The 20764-nt window shown below is 35.0% G+C and overlaps 1 protein-coding gene across 1 annotated transcript; it reads right to left on the bottom strand.

Moving 5' to 3' along the window:
- Positions 1-11899: 11899 nt before the first annotated feature.
- LOC136030420 (uncharacterized) lies at positions 11900-20354 on the bottom strand. The gene is made up of 2 exons (XM_065709384.1): positions 15056-20354; positions 11900-15005 (listed from the first exon to the last, which is right to left on the bottom strand). The coding sequence occupies exon 1, from the start codon at positions 16812-16814 to the stop codon at positions 15069-15071; it is 1746 nt and encodes a 581-aa protein (XP_065565456.1). The 5' UTR covers positions 16815-20354; the 3' UTR covers positions 11900-15005; positions 15056-15068.
- Positions 20355-20764: the final 410 nt, after the last annotated feature.

Raw genomic sequence — 20764 nt, 5'->3', positions numbered from 1 at the left:
ACCACTGATATTTTGCCTGTATGTAAACGGGGCGTGTTCAGCACAGAAGAAACAAAGATAAAAAAAAACTAAAATAAAAACAAATAAAACCACCACCAATTATTAATATTTATATTATACATAATAAAAATATCTATAATATATACAAATATTTTATTATGTATTTATATACATTATTATATATATGTAATATTCAAATATATATAACAATATTTATATTAATAATTATTAATTATTAATATTAATAAAATACAATTATCATAACTGATGCACGTAGGTCACAGAAGCTAATAGACTTACATTCTTTGAGAACACCAAGGCACCTGAGTAAAAATGTATAAAATGGAAATGAACTTAATTATTCTGTTGTGAAATAATCCGATTGTTAGCTGTTATTAAAGCAATTCTTTTTAGTCTAGAAGGTAATCTCATCCCCTGGTGACTTTGTTAAATCTCAGTTCCCTTATTGACTATTGGCTTATTTTTGAAAAGATATTATAAATTGGGTCAACATTTAAATTTCCCGTATTTCTATTTATTGAAAATTCGTCAGTTTTGTTAAATTGAGTATTGATAAATCTGAGCAAGAAATTCAAGCCTTAAGCTGCACTACCCTTAGACTAGAATGCAGTAAATACTAAATCAAAGGATAATGTACCCCTGGAGTTTTTATCCAGGGGGTAAGGGGTTTGACTTCCCCTCCCAAATTTTTTTCCGAGTCGTAAAACGTAGCAGAAATGCTTATAAGCGAATTTTCGATGCGTTTATAAAGTTTTTAAATTGTCCCCCCCCGAACAAAAGATGACAGAATATGCCCTTGCCTGGAGTAACTAGTCCTTGAACAGGAAGACATAAATTGAAGTTAATTTTGGGATACATTGCAAATAACAGTAAGTCAAATCATTGCATTACTGGACTTTGAAAATAAGGTCGACATTATTGCTTGCGCAAGTGGAATGAAGTTTTGCAATACGATTGGATTACTATTTTGATTGGTGAGATAGTGAGAACACTCATTTGTACTATACAATTATTTGTATATTGTCTCTTGAGATGCTCCACTTTCAGTTGAAAGAAACTTTAATTTCTGAACGTTTTTGAATTAATGCATGTTTTGATTTTGGCTCCCCGTACATTAATAATTAAAACAAAATTTGCATATTATTTTTTTTTTGGCTAAATGGCCTTCTCATAGTTTGTTGGGACGATTTTGATTTAAAAAAAGGGTGGAGGAGGAAGCCTAGATACCCTTCAATTTTTGGTTACTTGAAAAGGCAACTAGATCTTTTTGTTTTTTAGGAATGTTTTTATCAGTTATAAATATACGTAACTTACGATTAACATACGTAGCGAACTTCTATATTTGCATATTTTTATTACGTACATGAGGGGTTTCGCTCCCTCGTCAATACCTTGGTCTTCCCACTAAAGCTTGAATTTTGCCCCAATTCTTTCAGAATGAACCCTGAATCACAAAGGCTGTAGAATAAATAGTTGAAATTACTAAAAATACTTTAGAGTAAAGAGCGAAGTATTGAGGAGGGGACCAACTCCCTTATATACGTAACAATTTATGTCCGTTTTAAGTTTTAATGCTGTTCCATACTTTCAGTTGAAAAAACTTTTTTTTTTATCTATTTTCTCATTTTTGTTTTGTTTAAATAATGCTAGAAAATCCTGTGCCTCCTTCATGGAAATTCTCTTCCCTCATGATACATTTTTCCATGGAAAGATATTTCCACGTAACACCCTCCCTCCGACCCCCCCCCCTTTGAAAAAGTCCCCCAAAAACGTCTTCACACTTACCAATAACCATTACTATATTTAAACAATGGTCAAAGTTTGTAACTTGCAGCCCCTCCCCTGGGAACTTTTGGGGATTAAGTCGTCCCAAAGACATAGTTATTAGGTTTTTCTACTATGCTGAACAAAATGGCTATCTCAAAATTTTGATCTGGGGACTTTAGGAAAAAATGAGCGTGGGAGGGGACATATGTGCCCTCCAATTTTTTGGTCACTTAAAAAGGGCACTAGAACTTATAATTTCCGTTATAATGAGCCCTTTTGCAACATTCCAGGACCACTGGGTCGATATGATTACCCCTGGAAAAAAAAACACACACACACAAAAGAAAACGAAAAAACAAATAAACACGCATCCGTGATCTGGCTTTTGACAAAAAATACAAAACATCACATTTTTGTAGATAGGAGCTTGAAACTTTTACAGTAGGATTCTCTGATACGCTGAATCTGATGGTGTGATTTTCTTTAACGTTCTATTACTTTAAGGGGCTGTTTCCCCCTCTTTTCTAAAATATTGCAAATTTTCTCAGGCTCTTAACTTTTGATGGGTACGACTAAACTTGATAAAACTTATATATTTAAAATTAGGATTAAAATGTAATTATTTTGATGTAATTGTATTGGTATTAAAATTAAAATTAAGGACTACTCCCCTTAAATAAATGTATTCATAATTTTCAGTCACTTATTTTTAACCTCATAGCTACCATGGTGGCCGGCGTTTAACCATCCCACTCCCAGGAAAAAACCTTTCACGCGAAAAAACCCATTCCCGGGAAGTACTCCCTGCGGAAAATGCCCCTCAGAAAATGCCACCCTCACGCGGCAGGTTGGTCTCCAGTCCCTTTGGACCTTAAAAAAAGGACTAGAACTCTCAATTTCTTCTCTAATGGGTATACTCCAAAGTTTCTGTGACCAGGGGTGGAGGTATGGATGAAGAAGGGATGGGACCCTCCTATACGGAATAAATTCTGGGGTTAATGTTACTCTTTACTTGCATAATAACAGTGTAGACCAGAAAATTTCCCAGAAATCATATGGGAGTGGATATCAATCTCACGTTTTTGATGCCATTTTAATGTTTCTTTTGAACCCTCCCCCCATGAAAAAACTTTGCTGGAAAATACTCGTTTGCTGGCTTTTTGCTGAGAAACTTCTCCACGGAAGAGGGGATTACCGCCATGATTAAAAAAAAAAAAATCAGAAATTAAAGTCTTGTTCAAATGAAAGTGCGATAAGAAGAATTTTTCACCAAAGTTCATCCGCAAGAAATTTTCTGGGTGGAATTTTCAGCTAGAATTGAATTATCTGGAGGGAATTTCTCTGGGGGAGAGTATTTTACATGAAAAGAACTTTCCACGGAGGAATTTTTATTAGGGGAATGAACTTTTCATGAAGGGGAGCCAGATTTCCCGGTATTATTTAAACACGATCAGAAATTTAATTTTAAAAAGCATTTTTTCAACTAAAAGTAAAGAGCAACATCAAAACTTAAAACGAACAGAAATGATCATGTAAATTAAAGGGGTTTCCCTCTTCTCAAGATCTTGCTCTTTACGCAAAATTTTTGAAACTTTTCCTAATTCTTTAAGAACGATTGCTGAAACACAATGGCCGTTTAATTAAAATAATAAGTTTATTTTTAAATTCTATGCCAAATTTAAGCGTAAAGAGCGAGGACTCTTTAGGAGGAGGCAATCCCTTTCGTATTCGTAATAATTTCTGTTCGTTTTAAGTCTTGATGTTGCTCCTTATTTTCAGTTGAAAACTTGTTGTTGTAAGTGATATAATTACTTACAGACAACATTTGTACATGGGAAACACACAGAACAAGTTTTTTGAAGAAGAGTACAGAGCTTCTTTAAAATAAATTGAAGCAGAAATAAAGTCAAATAATCTTCAAAGTAAAAAACTATGGAGTCTAATAGAAAAAAATGTAAATAAATATAAGCAGAAATAAAGTCAAATAATCTTCAAAGTCAAAAACTTTGGAGTCTAATAGAAAAAAAAACGAAAATAAATATAAGCAGAAATAAATTCAAATAATCTTCAAAGTAAAAAACTACGGTCTAATAGAAAAAAACGAAAATAAATATAAGCAGAAATAAAGTCAAATAATCTTCAAAGTCAAAAACTATGGAGTCTAATAGAAAAAACCAAAATAAATATAAGTAGAAATAAAGTAAAATAATCTTCAAAGTAAAAATTATGATCTAATAGAAAAAAACAAAAATACATGAAATATAATAAGACTATGTCAATAGTAGACTATGTCAATAAAAAACGAACAATTCAAATAATTTTCCATGCGTAAAACTACCACAAATCACCATCAATAAATAAATAAAAACTCAAAACGAACGGAAATTACATTAAATAACCGAGTCGAACTCAAAAGGAACAAAAATTAACATGAGTAGGGCTTACAGCCCCAACGCCTTTTGAAGATCAGAAAATAATTTGTATTTTACTGAAAACAAGACACATTTGGAATGTTATCAGTTTTTTTGCTTTAATAAATAAAGAAGTATTAAGACTATAAGGAATAAATATCAGAATATGAACAATAAACTGACATTACACGGTTATTTATTACTTTTTTTTAGTATCAGGCAAACTATGTCCTGGTCTTGAGAAGACATGGGTGTTGTCAGTCCTACCCCTTTTAATTTGTTGCTCGTTTTGATTTTGACTAAGTTATCTATTGCAATTTCTGTTAGTTTTGGGTTTCATTTATTTATTAATGGTAATTTGTGGTAGTTTTACACTTGGGAGATAAGAAAAACAAACTTGTAGAATATGACAATACTTTCGTTCATAAAAACTTAAGCAATAAGAATTTTAAAGTTATTGGTGTTATATGATTTTAACTTAATTTTGATGATTTTTCGCTTACATTTTTTTTTCTTTTTTTTTTTAATTTGGCGCCCACTACTGCCAAAAGTTGCAGATGTTCATATGGAAGTCTTTTCGACAAAAAAGGAATTGCGAATTCCTCTTTTCTTAGCCCTTCTCGACGAAACTAAAAAAAGACTCAAATAAAATTCTCAAATTTGGAAAATCTTATTTTCCACGGGGGGTATTTTTGTAGAGTACTATTTTTCGTGGCTGGGATTTTCCGCGTTGTGTATTTTCTGGGTGATTATTTTCTGCGGGGGTATTTTTCCTCAGGGGGTATTTTCCGCGGAGTTACTTTACACGTGGGATTTTCTGGGAGAGGGGGTATTCTCCGGGGGGTATTATGCACGGGCGTATTTTCCAGAAGACATCTTATGGGGAGAGGGGAAAGGCCTAGAACCATATAGACGAATAAGCCCTTTTCATTCCAAAAATGAAGGAGCGAAATTTTGCTATTGCTTCCGATAAAGACGAAAAGACATTTTTGCTTTCACAGTGTGTTGTTTGTCTTTTATTCGTTGCAATAGTGTTTGGTTTTAGACTGTCTTACAAGTCATTTCAATTTCAGTGCGTTCGAGTTTTGATATCATTCTTTATTTAATTCTGGATTTTTTCCCCCAAAAAAGTTTTTTAAATTTAATCTGAAAAAATAATAAGTCTGTTTTCCTCCCTCATCACTAATTTTACCAGATTGTATTTTGTCTTCATATCATGCAGAAACTGTCACATGAATTTATTTAGAGACGGTGTTGTCAAAACGGCTGAAAATACGCGACTTCTGCGACGATTGCTGTGGGGTAAAAAAAAAGGTAAAGGATACGGCATTAGAATTTACAGTCCCCACCGGCGGTGCTGATCTCCGTTTCTTGGCCCTTCAGCCAGGAAGTGCACTGGGAGGTTGGGGGGCAACCATCCTGTGCTTTCGCACACCCTTCCTGTTTACCTTCCCCAGATTTCTCCAGGTACCCATTTAGAGCTGGGTCAAATCTGGCTAAGCTTACAGAGTCACGCCACTGACCTGCGTCCCAAACTGAACAATTGGGTACACTGTGATTCGAACCAGCGTCCTCTCAGACATAGGATCCTGAATCCAGCGCACCAATCTACACGTTCCATGCGTTCTTTTCCCAGATTAAATAAATTTTTTTTTTAAACTGAAAGTAAGGAGTGACATTAAAACTTAAAACGAACAGAAATTATTTCGTATATGAAAGGGGCTGCTTCATTATCAACGCCCAGCTCCTTACGCTAAACTTTGACTCTTTCTCTCAACTCTTCTTTTTAAAACAGTAACAAAAGACTTTAGCGTAAAGAGCGGGGCGTTGATGAGGAAGCAGCCCCTTTCATATAAAAAGTAATTTCTGTTCGTTTTAGGTTTTAATGTCGCTCCTTACTTTCAGTTAAAAAAACTTGTTTTTTTTTAATTCAATTTCTGAACGATTTTGAATCAATGCATGTTTTGATTTTGGCTCTCCACAGAGGAATAATTAAAAAGAAATCTGCATATTTATTTTTTTTGGCTAAAATGCTTTATCATAGTTTTGATCGAAAGATTTTGAGCAAAAAAGGAGCGGAGGAGGAAGCCTAATTGCCATCCGATTTTTTGGTTACTTAAAAAGGCAACTAGAACTTTTAATTTTCTACGAATGTTTTTACTAGTAAAAGATATATATATATAACTTATAAATTAGCTTACGTAACTAACTTTTGTGTTCTTATGTTTTTATTACATATATGAGGGGGTTCACCCCTCGTCAGTCCCTCGCTCTTTACAATAAAGCTTAAATTCTGTCCCAATCCATTAAGAATGACCCCTGAATCACAAAAGCCGTAGAATAAATAGTTGAAACTATTAAAAATACTTTAGCGTAAAGAGCGAGGTATTAGGAGGAGGTGAGCCCCTCATATGCGTAATAATTTCTGTTCGTTTTAAGTTTTAATGCTGCTCCTTACTTCCAGTTGAAAAAACTTTTCATATTTATTTTTTCATTGTTTTTTCTTTAAATAATGCTAAAAAATCCTGCGCTTCCTTTATGAAAATTTTCTTCCCCCATGACATATTCCTCGATGGAAAGTTCCCCAAACATATCCCCCTCTTCTCAACCCCTCCCCCAACCAACAAATCCCCCTGAAAACGGCTGTACACTTCCCAATAACCATTACTATATGTAAGCACTGGTCAAAGTTTGTAACTTGTAGCCCCTCCCACGGAGACTGTGGGGGAGTAAGTCGTCCACAAAGACGTAGTTATAAAGTTTTTCGACTACGCTGAATAAAATGGCTGTCTCAGAATTTTGATCCGTTGACTTTGGGAAAATAATTAGCGTGGGAGGGGGCCTAGGTGCCCTCCAGGTTTTTGGTTTAAAGGGCACAAGAACTTTCCATTTCCGTTAGAATGAGCCCTTTCGCAACATTTAAGGACCACTTGGTCGATACGATCACCCCGGGAAAAAAAAACAACAAACAAACAAATAAACACGCATCCGTGATCTGCCTTCTGGCAAAAAATACAAAATTCCACATTTTTGTAGATAGGAGCTTGAAACTTCTACAATAGGGTTCACTGATACGCTTAATCTGATGGTGTGATTTTCGTTAAGATTCTGTGACTTTTAGGGGTGTTTCCCCCATTTTCTAAAATAAGGCAAATTTTCTCAGGCTCTTAACTTTTGATGAGTAAGACTAAACTTGATGAAACTTATATATCTAAAACCAGCATTAAAATGCGATTCTTTTGATCCATTTTTAGAATTTTGGTTACTATTGAGCCGGGTCGCTCCTTACTACAGTTCGTTACCACGAACTGTTTGAAAAAGAAGGCACGCTTCTAAATTAGCACTCTCTTTGTTTAAAATACTGTTAATTTTAAATTTTTGTCCCTTAGTTTTTCAATTCTTTGCGGTTTTTTTTTTGTATAGAATTGTATCTTTTTGCGGTTTTTGGTTTCGCGGTTTCGATAATCTTGATAAGTGTATCCGCATTTTCACCTTAATGAATTTCAATAGAGGAAGCTCAATTGCCAATTTTTATGTCCAAAATTGTAATTATTCAATTTTAAAGTTTCTTTATTATTCTATTTTCCATATTTTAAGGGCAAAGTAAGAAACTTATCAACTTACAACTAGCCCTAATGCAACAGGAACTGAGATCTAGTGATTTATCTCTATTTTAGTGATTTTTATATTGCCTAAGAAAAAAAATCGCTAGATCAGTACATAAATAATTAGGTTATTGAAGAAAATCACTAAGTCAACCAAAAAAACACTAGAATAGTGATTTTTTCAACGGATGGCGATCCTGATTGCGTCTAAACGTCACTCAGAAAGAGCTGCTACCCAAATCTTCTCATCAAATCATGTCATCTAAGCTCCCCCCCCCCGGTAAAAATTGCCACAGTACTCCATACAAATTAGCTCGTGTTCACCGTAACATCTCAATCACATTTGTACCGATTAAAATAGATCGACCAAAATTGTCCTTTTAAGCTACATCAACAACAATACCATTCATTAACTTATTTATAATGTATATTTTTTATTGCGCGGCCGTCCAAATATAAAACGGCGTATATACACTTTTATTATTCCGCGAAAATCGTCTTCAAAGTTTTTCAAGTTTTACAGCCCTTTTCCCACCCATTGCGCCACATAGACACAGGACACAGACACAGGACATTGCGCCACATAGACACAGGATTGAAGTAAAAAGTTGTTATGATTGGTTTTAGACAGTATTTTTTTTTTCCAATTATGCAATTAAAATACATGCCAAAGTTCGGTGACCCAGCTAGATATCGATTTTTCAACTTCAGCAAACGGAGAAAAATGCTGCAGATACGTGTTTTTACCAGAAAAATCTTTGCTAACGATTTTATTAGGACATTGTTGCATATACCATCTGATTCGCCTCTGTCAGCTGAATTCAGTGGTGTATATAACTCGGAAAGCGTTTTTTTCGATTCGCCTCTGTGAGCTGAATTGAGTGTATACGTAACTCGGAAAGTGGTTTTTCATGTATATATGAGTTTTTACCATTGGACGGCCGTCTTCTTTTTCTCCAGAAGCCAAAGCTTCACATCAAGAAATTTAGAAGGGTGGAACCGGCCAGCTAGATTGGGGGTTTTGGCTACCATCTTCTGTTAGAACTTAGATTCAGACTTACTTCTAATGATTTATTTGGGAGGAAATTGATTTTCTTGAATGGGGCAGTCCTCACTCATAATCTTCTGAAAACAGTGTTTATAGTCGCCACTGCTTAGAAAAGTAGAAATAAAACTACATTTAAACTGAATATTGTACTATACCTATTCATTTTCAGTTCCGCTATTAAGCGGAATACTGAAATCGAAACCCTTGACCTCGTTACTTGCTGAGGGCTATGTTTTCGCTGTTTTTTAGAATTAATTAGAAAATTAATTAGTGTGGCAATTAATTAGAAAAAGTAGGTAATCACACTATCAGCATAAATATTGTATCATTTAAAATTTTATTCAGAATACTGTTTTCATAATGGAGTTGGAATTAAATGAATATGAAATAAGTGTGCCGTTTCTTTTATCGCGGATAATTAGAAATAATAAAATTCTGACTATTGTAAATAGATTTTATCCCACACGAAGAGACTTGACTTTTAGTTAGTGTTTATAGAGCCGAAATATTCGGATTTTTTATTTAAAATTTTGTCGTTGTTTCTTCTGTGCTTCTGTTCTACTGCTTTATTTAAATTAAACCCGTTTTTGCTATCTTGAAATTTTTGTAAATGGAAAAGCATTGTGGTATAAGAAATTTTTTAGATATCAGTATATGTATATTATACTGAGAATCCACGGTCATTTATCTTTTTTTTTCAGTAGTTTAAATTTTGTACTGATCATGGCATGAGAGTTTTCAGCCATACTCTTGTTAATTTTTGCTCGTTTTGAGTTTGACTTGGATATTTATTACAATTTCTATTTGTTTTGGTTTTATTTAATTATTGATGGTAATTTGTGGTAGTTTTACGCTTGGACGATAATTTGATTTTATTTCTGCTACTGTTTGATTTAATGGAGCTCTTTACTTTTCTTAAAAAAAATATTTTGTGGATTTTTTATTAATAATAAAAACGTAGACAAATATAGCAATATTTTAAGCACTTGCCCCCCCCCCCTTTCAGTATAAGAAATTTTTATGCTTTACTCCCAATTTAATATACTTTGCAATGTTTTTAATCGTCCCAAAATCTAGCGAGCCCATTGCTGAAGCAAAAAACACATTTGGCCCCACTTGTTTGAAAATAGATCTTTCCTTAAATCCAATAATTCAGGACAAAGGGCCACAAAATTCTCCAAGGATGGGGCATGAGTAAGGACATTCCATCGCTTTAACCGCCCCTAAATATTTACTTTTTTCTCCAAGAGCTAAGTAATCAGCCCCGTCCTGACACATATATCAGCATTGTTTTTCACGTGTATCGAACAACATAATATGTTTTCCAACAAATCTTTTGGTTTTTGCCATCTTCTAACATACTACTATTTGATTTTGTGTCATTTGATTTCAACGATTTCTTGCACGATAGAAATTACTGTAAATGAGATGGACCATCTTGTAATACCATTTTGCTGCACAAGATATGTACTACCAACGGATTAGATTCCTCATTGTCCTCATTATCAACCAGGACGAATATCTAGAAGTAGTTTCAGCAAATGTTTCAAATATGTTTCGTTTTTCTGCAAAAAGAAACCGATTTCAATTTTTTTATGTGTCAAATATGGCTCTGAAGCATGGGCGCTTCGAAAACAGGGGTGCCAAAACTTTTAGGGACTAAAGTGTCAAATTCAGCAAAAAAAGGACACTTTTAGTGTCCTCTTAGAAAATTAGCCAATATACTTTAAAAGTTGACAAAAAAGGCTTTAAATGGTTTGCTCACAACTCCAGGGCCAGATTTACGTTCGTTTTTTTCAAGTAAAAACAAAGCGGTTCTTCAAATAAGTAAAATTCCATGTAACACCTCAAATCGCCTAATACGTGAAGAAGAAAAAGAATTCAGTACAATTTCCCGGGTTCTCTCGAACCTTCGGTTGTACTAGTTATTCTTCTTCTGAAAACTCAGTAAAGCCCTGTTTTTGTTATGGTGTTTTCCGGCAATTTTTTGCTGCTTTTTGGACGACAGTTTTCATTTTCATCGTTTCTGGCAAAAAATTTGAAAGCATAGTCTTATTTCATGAACCGCAGAAGATTCTGAATGTTTTTGCAGAAGATTTTGTGTTTGCGGTGTTACAGGAATTTTTATCAAAAATATTTTTCTAAACTCTCTTGATCAAGTCACATGTTTCACCACGTTTGAATTTTCGCGCTTTTGAAAAGGAAATTAGTGCAGATACGATAAAAAATCCCTAAGATGAAAACAAACCTGAAAAGCACAGAGCACAAATTAAAAGCAGTTGCAGTAAAAAAAACAAAACAAAAAATGAAAATAAATACATATAGTATTGATTTTGAAAAAATGCCAAAAAGTGTCCTTTTTTTCAAAAAATTGCCTTTTTTCACCCAATAGTGGCACGGTGTCACCCAGAGTGAAAAAGTGTCAAAAAATCACTAAAAGTGTCCTTTTGGCAACCCTGTTCGAAAAGCGGGTGAAGATTTGCTCATTTTTTTTCTAGAGAAATTGCCTACGGATTGTTCTGGGTACCCGGTTGACTCGCCGTATTTCAAACAGTAGTCTTTGCGATAAAATGTGGTTCAATCCCGCTTTCTAGGGCTATAATGGAAAAAAGGTTGAGGTGGCTAGGGCACGGTCTACGGATGAAAGATGACAGATTGCCGAAGACTGTCCCTTTCGGCCAACCGTCTAGGCTAAACAGAAGGCAGGTCGTCCTCGTATTGGGTGGGAGGATGTAACAAGGAAAGATTTAAAGGAAATGGAAACTTCCTGGGAGGGTGTAAAGAGTGAGGGTTTGAATATATTGGGTTGGAGAAGAAACGTGCATAGCTGTGATGGCCTCATGCATCTTGGTGCTGCTGTGAATTGTTAGTAGTAGTAGTAGTAGTTACGTAACCAACGACTGTGGCGAAAAAGGGGTAGCAGTAAACATTTATTCATTTGGTGCAAACCTAGTCACTTCCAATAATTAAAACGAGATAAAGAATTTTGATAATAAGAGAAAATAAATATTAATTTAATTTTACAGTAACTAGTGTAGCAAGTTTTATTCATTGTTTCCTTATCTTGGATAGCTTTTGCTCTTCAAGTTTGCACTATAAGCTCCATTCGGAATGAATAAAGTATTTTAGGAACACAGAAACATTAAGGCGGTGATTAAGTGAACTGACGGAACTCGAAAATCCCATGTTAAATTGAAAATTTATATTTAAAAAGTACTCAAGTATTGATTGGCGGATGATGCTGCTTTTAATATCAGGCCATAGCTTCTTGAAGATGCTACAAAATGTTTGAAAGGATTTTGTTCTATTTCCTCTAATTGCTTAGAAATCTTAGAAAATGTCTAGGTCTTTTTCACAAGTGTACTCTATGAAGGATATTGCTTTTGGAACAAAATCGGTATTATCATGAGCAGAAGACAATAATCTATAAGATGATTGGAACCATTTTTTGATGTATTTTCCTGTTTTCTAACAGTCCCCTAGAATAGTTTCAGCTACCTGAAATTTTTACAAGTCGGTTGTCAGAAAGAATCTTTTCAGATCACCGATAATATCCCCCAGAGACTAAAATGACAAGCTGGTATAATCAGCTGCTTGTTAATAGAGGTTAAAATTTTCATAAATTATTTCAATGCAATGAAGTAACCTAGAAATGAGAAATAGCCAGGAGCCTTCAGTAAAGTTGTGCACACAAAGCCGAAATCATGGGGAAAATTAAATCAAAGCGAGGTATGCATCTTAAAAGTGTTACCACACATAGACAGCGCCTTTGTAAAAAGTATTTAGAGCTTGGTAGATGCAAATATCCAAAATACCTAATAATGCGGTACGCCGAAGAACTAGACAAGTTCTTCGAAAGGGTCTATATGTTGGACTAGACGAGTTCTTCGAAAGGGTCTATATGTTGGCAAGTTCTTCAGTCTAAAACTTTTGGGAAAGTCTCATTCATTTTATTTTATTAAATATATATTTTTTTTTTAGTTGCAAAGACATCAAGGACGTCCCAAATATGATCTTTGAAAAAGAATATCTACAAGGACTCCGAAATAGATTTGTATTCAGATGTGAATCCTGCAAAGAGGAGGAGTCAGTATTTACCGAAGCTCCTCCATCACGAAAAAAAGATAAAAATGCACCGCAAGCAGATGACAGAGAGACCAAAAATTTAAATCGTGAGATGGTCCTGGGAGCAATAAATGCTGGACTTACGCATGCCCAGATTGAGGAGCTTTTTTATACATTAGGACTACATATTCCAGCGTCTGCAGTGTTTTCAAAGTAGGAGCGTGAAATCTGCGAGAAAACAGAAAAACTCCTTGCCGAATATTTATTACAAAATGGAAAAGCAGAAAGAGAGGCAGCTTTGAGAGCTGGAGAAGGATTCGACCACGAGGGTCTTGTGCAGACAACTGTAATTGTTGATGGAAGTTGGTGCACGCGAAGCTACGGGACTCGTTACAGAGCTTTATCTGGATGTGGTGTGGTGATTGGATACTACTCTAAGAAGCTGCTCCATATTGGCGTTCGAAACAAGTTTTGTGCTATGTGCTTTCGTTACAGAAATTCGGAAAAACCCCATCACAAGTGTTTTTTGAACTGGGATGGACCATCAACAGGAATGGAAGCGGACATAATAGTAGAGGCATTTCGCTTAGCTCTAACAATGCACAAATTAAAATATAAGAGGTTCATTGCTGATGGAGACTCCAACATGTATAATGAGTTGATCGCTAAGGTTCCATACGGACGGATGATTGAGAAAGTGGAATGCGTAAATCATGCCTGCAAATGCCTTACATCGTGATTGTATAATAAAAGGAAGACTGGTGGCCAAGAATGCTCAAAAAGGCTAACTCCAATAATGATTAAAAAGCTAAGTGGGTACGCCCGGGAAACGATCATCTGAATTAGCCAAGAAGGCAAAGGCGCAAAAGAATTAATAGAGGCTCTTAATGCCATTCCTCACCATTTCTTCAGTGGTGATCACACAAAATGCCCTGGGCTCTGTAAAGACTCAGGTAGCAAAGTGCCTCTTACGGATTGTCCCTCTATGATATTCCTCTGCCATGTCCTACAAGCATTTGAAACTCTAACAAGAAGAGAGCGACTACTGATTGGGAATAATACAAGCAACTTAGCTGAGTACTTTATACGTTGAAAGGACTATCGTTTCTGAGTTGCAACATCTTTTCCACATGATTAATAATTTAGTGCTTCTGTTCAAAGCAGCAATCGAATTGATGCCTACTGATACGCAACTATCAACGAAGTGGCAATCGTTATGGTTGGTGATTTGTATATGACGTCAAAGGCTTTGTATATGACGTCATTATAAGTATATTAGAAGGCGTTTCAATGAGAAGTTTTTATTAAACTCGTCGATGCTACGATGCCCTACAATATTTTATCATTTTTTGGGATGGAGCCGACGGCTATCACTTTAATATTAAATTGATAAATCCAGCCACTAACAAAGAAATGGATAAGAAATGCAGCGCAATGAAATATTATACCTATAGATTAATGATTCGTCGTTTATTACATTTATATATAATCCATCTTGGGATTAGATACAACAGCTTTTACATCCTGGACAATCGCCGGTTCATAGACATGACATTACGGCCCGTGTCTTCCGGCACAAGTTGCTCTCCTTCATCTTCTACAGAGTTATGGGAGAAATACAAATCACAAATGGCCGAGAATATACTCCACCAAATACGGCTAGAAAGGTCAGATATGACCTTGGACTTTATAACAGAAATTTATAACTGCACCTGAGTTATGATTGAAGATTTGTGCTTATCTATTGCTAACAAACTTCTCAAGCATTTGGGAATGCCTTCACCTAATCGTACTGCTTCTATTTCTACATGTGTAGAATGGGATCGTGAACAAAGTTACAACACAATTGATCTATTGTCGTATGTTACAGACCGGGACACCAGGTCACCGGGACACAAGGAATATAAATGACGACCGGGACGCTCAAACCCAAAAAACCCAATTCAACATCAACATCAACAGCCTACCCAAAAAACATCAACAATCTACCTAGTTTCAAACATCAACAGCCTACCTTCTTTGAAACATCAGTAACCTATCTAGTTTAAAATATTAACAGCCTACTTGGTTTAAACATCAACAATCTACCTAGTTTAAAACACCAACAATCAACCTAGTTTAAAACATCAACAACCTACCTGGTTTAAAACATCACACGCAAGATCTACGTGCTGGGAAGAACTTAGCTTTTGCTTTGGAATTTGCAGTCATCTTTATGGAAAATCTTTCACTTTCCATTTTGTTTGAAATTTCTGTTTTATTATTTACGATATATGGTAGATTTAAATATAAATATTCCAAAATTTCCTTGGTATTCGGCCTTTTGTTTGGATCTTGACTCAGACACATGAACAATAAATTTTTGACCGGTGGTGAAATGGAGGATGCAGATATTTTGCTTTCCAAAGCTTTCAAGTCTGTGCTCTCCCAAAATATTTCTGGTTCAATAAGTAATAGTTGGGCTAAGATTGCTCCCAAAGTCCATGTTGTAACTGGACCTATTCCATAGAGTCTAGTCATTTCTTCCGCGATTTTTATGTCACTTTCTGAAATGAATTTATAATTATCAGTATTGTATTTTTCTTTCATTCTTTGGTGATGGCTTTTCAATTCGGATGGAGGATAAAAATTGTCAAAACGTAGTTCATCTTCCACTATTTTCTCTTCCATGTAGGTCGAGGCATCAAAATCAATTAGAGTTACTTTGAAATTGCCATCTATAAGTATATTATCTGTCCTTAGGTCTCCATGAGTAATTCCACACTCTTCTAATCTTGCAACTATTGATACTATTTGTTGGAATATTTTAAGTACTTCACATTCACTCAATATTTCTTGTTGGAATATCTTCATGACTTCACATTCACTCAACCAGCGATCGCTTATTTTATATCGCTTTATCTGTTCTTTGAAGGGGATCAGCATATTATAGATAAACCTGCGTAAATCAACCGTATTTTCTTGGTATTCTGTAACAATAACTGCATTTTTTTCGTCAACATAAGAGGCAACACATTTTTGACAGCCTTCTATATTTTGGACTTTTTTCAGCCAATAAATTTCTCTTGGGATAACAACTCCAGATATTTCATCTCGAATCTTGACATTCTTTTCTAGTTTCACAATTTTAACGGCAACTTTTTTTCTGTTGCATTGCCTGTCGCTGGCGAGGAGGACTTCTCCATTTCGTCCTATTCCTATAACTGTCTCACTCAAGCAGTAATCATCATTAAACATTTCTATACTTGTCCTTAAGCTCTTTACAGGGTTACAGCTGCTGCTGGAAGTATGGCTAATGTCGGGTACAAGTGCATCGTCACATTTAGCTCGAGAAGTCATAGCTCTAACACGGTCAATAATATTTTTCATTCCTACCACTGCCTTTCTCTGAATACTGTCAACACTTCTTTTTACCTTATTCTTGTAGCAACATATTACAGCTGAAACACTGTAAACTACATTACGAAGTCCAATCATCACTTCTTTTATTATCGGTGTAAGGTTTGCTAGCTTGTTGTATTCCATTTTACTGAGTGTGCTTTTTATATGAAAAGGATTTTTCGGTTTGTCATAGATAAGTATTTCTCTTCTCTTATTTGAATGGAAAGTTTGGTACATGCTATTACTTTCTTCCATCTTTTGAATGGGTTTGAAGTCTGTACAAAGCTTTTTTTTGTAGTTGTGCCTATTTTCAATTGATTTTGGGTCATTTCCATGCTCAAAATCAACAATCTTAGGCATATCATCTGTAAAGATCTGCTGTATCTGTGTAGCATCTGTAGGCTCTGTCGATTTTTCACATGTTTTTACACAACATGGTAAATCGTTATTAATGTCTGATGCGCTTGTTAATTTTTGCAGAAAGCGGTGAAACCAATTTTGGAAGATTTTTTTCATGTTACTAATGCAATAAATTCTAGAATGGCTCAACTGTACTAAACAATCTGTTTATATAGTTGAAATGACGTCATCAGTAACTATTTTCAATGATACACTAACTAAAATAAATTTAGCCTCATCATATGACGTCATAAGTGGTGTAGCTAGTAGTGTTAGTGTCCAATTTCGTTATTTTGAATTAACCAAATATCCACTTTCAACTCATCCTGAAATTTTAAGAATTCTTATCTGAATTATAAATTTGGATTCTGTGAAGAATTTTGCAGATTTGTGAAATGTCTAATTGACTTAAAACTATATTTTTGTACTTTTTAAAGATAAAGTAGACAAAAATAATACCGCTTTGGATTTTATAGGCCCTAATGGTAGTGTTGATCACCGCTTTACGGCAAGTAAGCCAAATAGTGCAATGGGAGGGCCTTCTTGTGCTTTCACAGACGCTTCCTTTTCACCTTCACTAGATGCTTCTTGATACTAATTTAGAGCTAGGTCAGCTATGGCTGAGCGTAAAGGATCAAGCACTGACCCTGACTCTAATCCAGAAGAAATAGTATGCCACACGGGTACTGGATGTTTTTTTTGGTCCTGGACTAGTGAATCCATATTCTTGTAGGCTTCGTCAATACAAAACTCTCCTCAGCTGAAAAAAATCATGAATTTCAACGTCAGTAGCATCAATTCACGAATTTTTTTTTTTTTTACGAAAATACCAAAAAATGACAGAAAAATTGTGTATACAAAAAAAGGTATTTTTTAGTGAAAATAGCCAAAATATGTTTTGCAACATCTGCTTTAAAGGAAAATCTAGGGAAAAATGCTCCTGCATGGACCCCATTGTTTACCTTTGTCCCATACAACCTTAATTTCATTCGTATATTTTTTTACACAAGCATTTTTGGCTTGTATTTAGCATTTTAGATCAAACATATTCATTTTTTCAAAAATATTTTTTAGAAGGGCATGACAGGTACTTGATCATTTCTTAACATCTATGCAATATAATAAACTATTGGCCTAATGGTAGACGTTTATCCTGATCAAATAAACATGGATTTTTTTATGTCTATTAGATCCCTTGTCATCGTAAAACGATGAAATTCAGCGCCTCCAATGAACTTATCACTTTTCAGGGTAGTGGCTACTTCCACTTTGATATATATATATATATATTTTTTTTTTCTTTCTTTCTTTCTTTCTCGTCGGTGACTTTATGTGTGAGGATAGCTAATGTCCGAGAAAATGTTCACGGAAATTTTCAGCAGAATTGAAAACCTACGGGCGATTTATATCTGGGAGGATTTTCAACGCGCAAGATCACAGGTTTGTGATCCTTTGGAACACCATTAGATCCTTCCTTTTCTTCATTTTCTGCTACTGGCAATGCGAGAATAGTATCTTGGATAGGCATAGAACTTGGCTCTTCTAGTTCATTCTTTAGACCTGTTTCTTCTTCGAATTGTTTTTCCGTTACGATTGAACAATTTGTAATGCTCAATTCTCCGTAACACTCAAGTTTAGCATTAACAAAACATGTCGACGTCTGGTTTCTTTGTCGCTGATTCAAGTTGAGCTCAGGTTGAGCGACAACTAAAAAATGTCGGCCTCTGATCATTTTGTCACTGATTTCAGGTGTAACGTTCTCAAAGATATTCGATACTTTCCCTTCTTCTATATCTTGTTCAGCGTTAGTACTTTTTGTTGTTAGAATCTATGCCTATGGAGCACCTTTAGATGTTTGAGACACCGGAAGAGATTCAACGACAAGAGTAGGCACAATTAAATCTGCAACGGGATAGGCGGGCATCACTAGACTAAACAAAATTTCAGAATGTAATACTTGGTCACATCAATCCTTCCTTTTCTTCATTTTCTAATACTGGCAATGCATGAGTAGTATCTTGGATAGGCACAGGACTTGGCTCTTCTAATTCATTCTTTAGACCTGCTCCTTCTTCGAATTGTGTTTTCGTTACGATTGAACAATTTGTAATACTCAATTCTTTGTAACACTCAAGTTGAGCATCAACAAAACATGTCGGCGTCTGGTTTCTTTGTCACTGATTCAAGTTGAAGTCAGGTTGAGTGTCAACAAAAACATGTCAGCTTCTGATTATTTTGTCACTAATTCCAGGTGGAATGTTTTCAACGATATTCGATACTTTCCCTTCTTCTACATCTTGTTCATTGTTAGTACTTTTTGTTGTTAGAATCGATACCTTTGGAGCACCAATAGACGTTTGAGACACCGAAAGAGATTTAACGACAACAGTAGGCACAATTAAATCTACAAAGGGATTGGCAGGCATCACTAGATTAGGCAAAATTTCAGAGTGTAATACCTCATCACATTAATCCTTTATTTTCATCATTTTCTACTACTGGCAATACAAGAGTAGTATCTTGGATAGGCACAGGACTTGGCTCTTCTAATTCATTCTTTAGACCTGGTTCTTCTTCGAATTGCTTTTCTATCACATTTGAGTCCTTCGTAATAGCATTCACAAGACTTGTTTGTTCTGGAGTGTTCTCAGCTGATTCACTATATTGGTAGAGTCTGTCTCCTAATTTTGAGTGTCTAATTTTTTTACTGCTGCTTTTATAGGGCGTTTCACTATTTTTTTTTCGCCCGTGATTATTCCAGCTCCATAATCTAATACCGCTTCATAACTTGTTTCTTCTTCTCTTGAAGCAATACTGCGGCATTCTGTAGACCGTACAATGAATTTTCCTAGCCTGTAATTCCATTCTACTTTTTGAGACACCGAATGTTCCTCATCTGTGGCAGTGCTGATGGTTCCAGCTTTAGAAGGCTGGAGCTCTACTCCAGTCATCTCTGTTTTGCTGTGTTCTTTAGGGATAAAAAAATTCAATATTTTATTCATTTTGATCTGTCGAGTTAAGTTTTTACACTGACTAAGCTATACTAAATAAACCAAGTTATATCTTCAAATAACGTCATTACAAACAATTTTCAATGACGTAACACTATAACTAAATACATGTTTGATCTCATCCTATGACGTTATAAGCGGTGTAGCTAGGGTTCTTAGTGCCCGATTTCTCTACTTTAAATGAACCAAAGTCCACTAATTAACTCACTATTTTACTAATAATAAGTTATGTAAAGCTATCCACTTGGTCGATATTCTCACTGTTTAAGATTACCTCGTCACAAGGCTTGAACAAGGCAAAAGGCTTAAATAGAGGGGTTTTACCCCCCTCCCCCCGTTTTTGAAACATCAACGACATACCTAGTTTAAAACATCAGCAACCTACCTAGTTTAAAATATTAACAGCCCACTTAGTTTAAACATCAACGATCTAACTAGTTTAAAACATCGACAGCCTACCTACTTTGAAACATCAGCAGCCTACCAAGTTTAAAATATTAACAGCTTAACATCAACAGTCTTCCTAGTATAAAACATAAACACTCCACCTACTTTAAAACATCAACAACCTACCGAATTTAAAACATCCACGGCCTACCTAGTTTAAAGCATCAACAGCCTACAAGTTGAAAACAGTACACGCAAGATCTACGTGCTGGGAAGAACTCAGTTTCTGCTTTGTAATTTTCAGTCTTCTTTATGGAATTAAATTTTTTGAAATTTAATTTCAATTCTTTTGAAATTTCTGTTTTATTATTTACGATAGACTTTTACGATAGACTTATATACGGTAGACTTAAATATAAATATTCCAAAATTTATTTGGTATTCGGCCTTTTGTTTGGATCTTAGTTTTGACCCATGAACAATAAATTATTGACCATTGGTGAAATGGAGGATACAGATATTTACTTACCAAAGCTTTCAAGTCTGTGCTCTCCCAAAATGTTTCTGGTTCAATAAGTAAAAGTTGTGCCAATATTAGTCCCAAAGTCCATATTGTTTCTAGACCTATTCCACAGAGTCTAGTCATTTCTTCCCAGATTTTATTGTCAC

Source organism: Artemia franciscana, chromosome 8 (assembly GCF_032884065.1).
Source record: "Artemia franciscana chromosome 8, ASM3288406v1, whole genome shotgun sequence".
NCBI lineage: Eukaryota > Metazoa > Arthropoda > Branchiopoda > Anostraca > Artemiidae > Artemia > Artemia franciscana.
This window is presented reverse-complemented; position numbering and strand designations above follow the sequence as displayed.

Bases quoted from the DNA above. Each gene is read 5' to 3' on its own strand.
- LOC136030420 (XM_065709384.1), bottom strand. From the start codon at position 16,814: ATGAAAAAAATCTTCCAAAATTGGTTTCACCGCTTTCTGCAAAAATTA.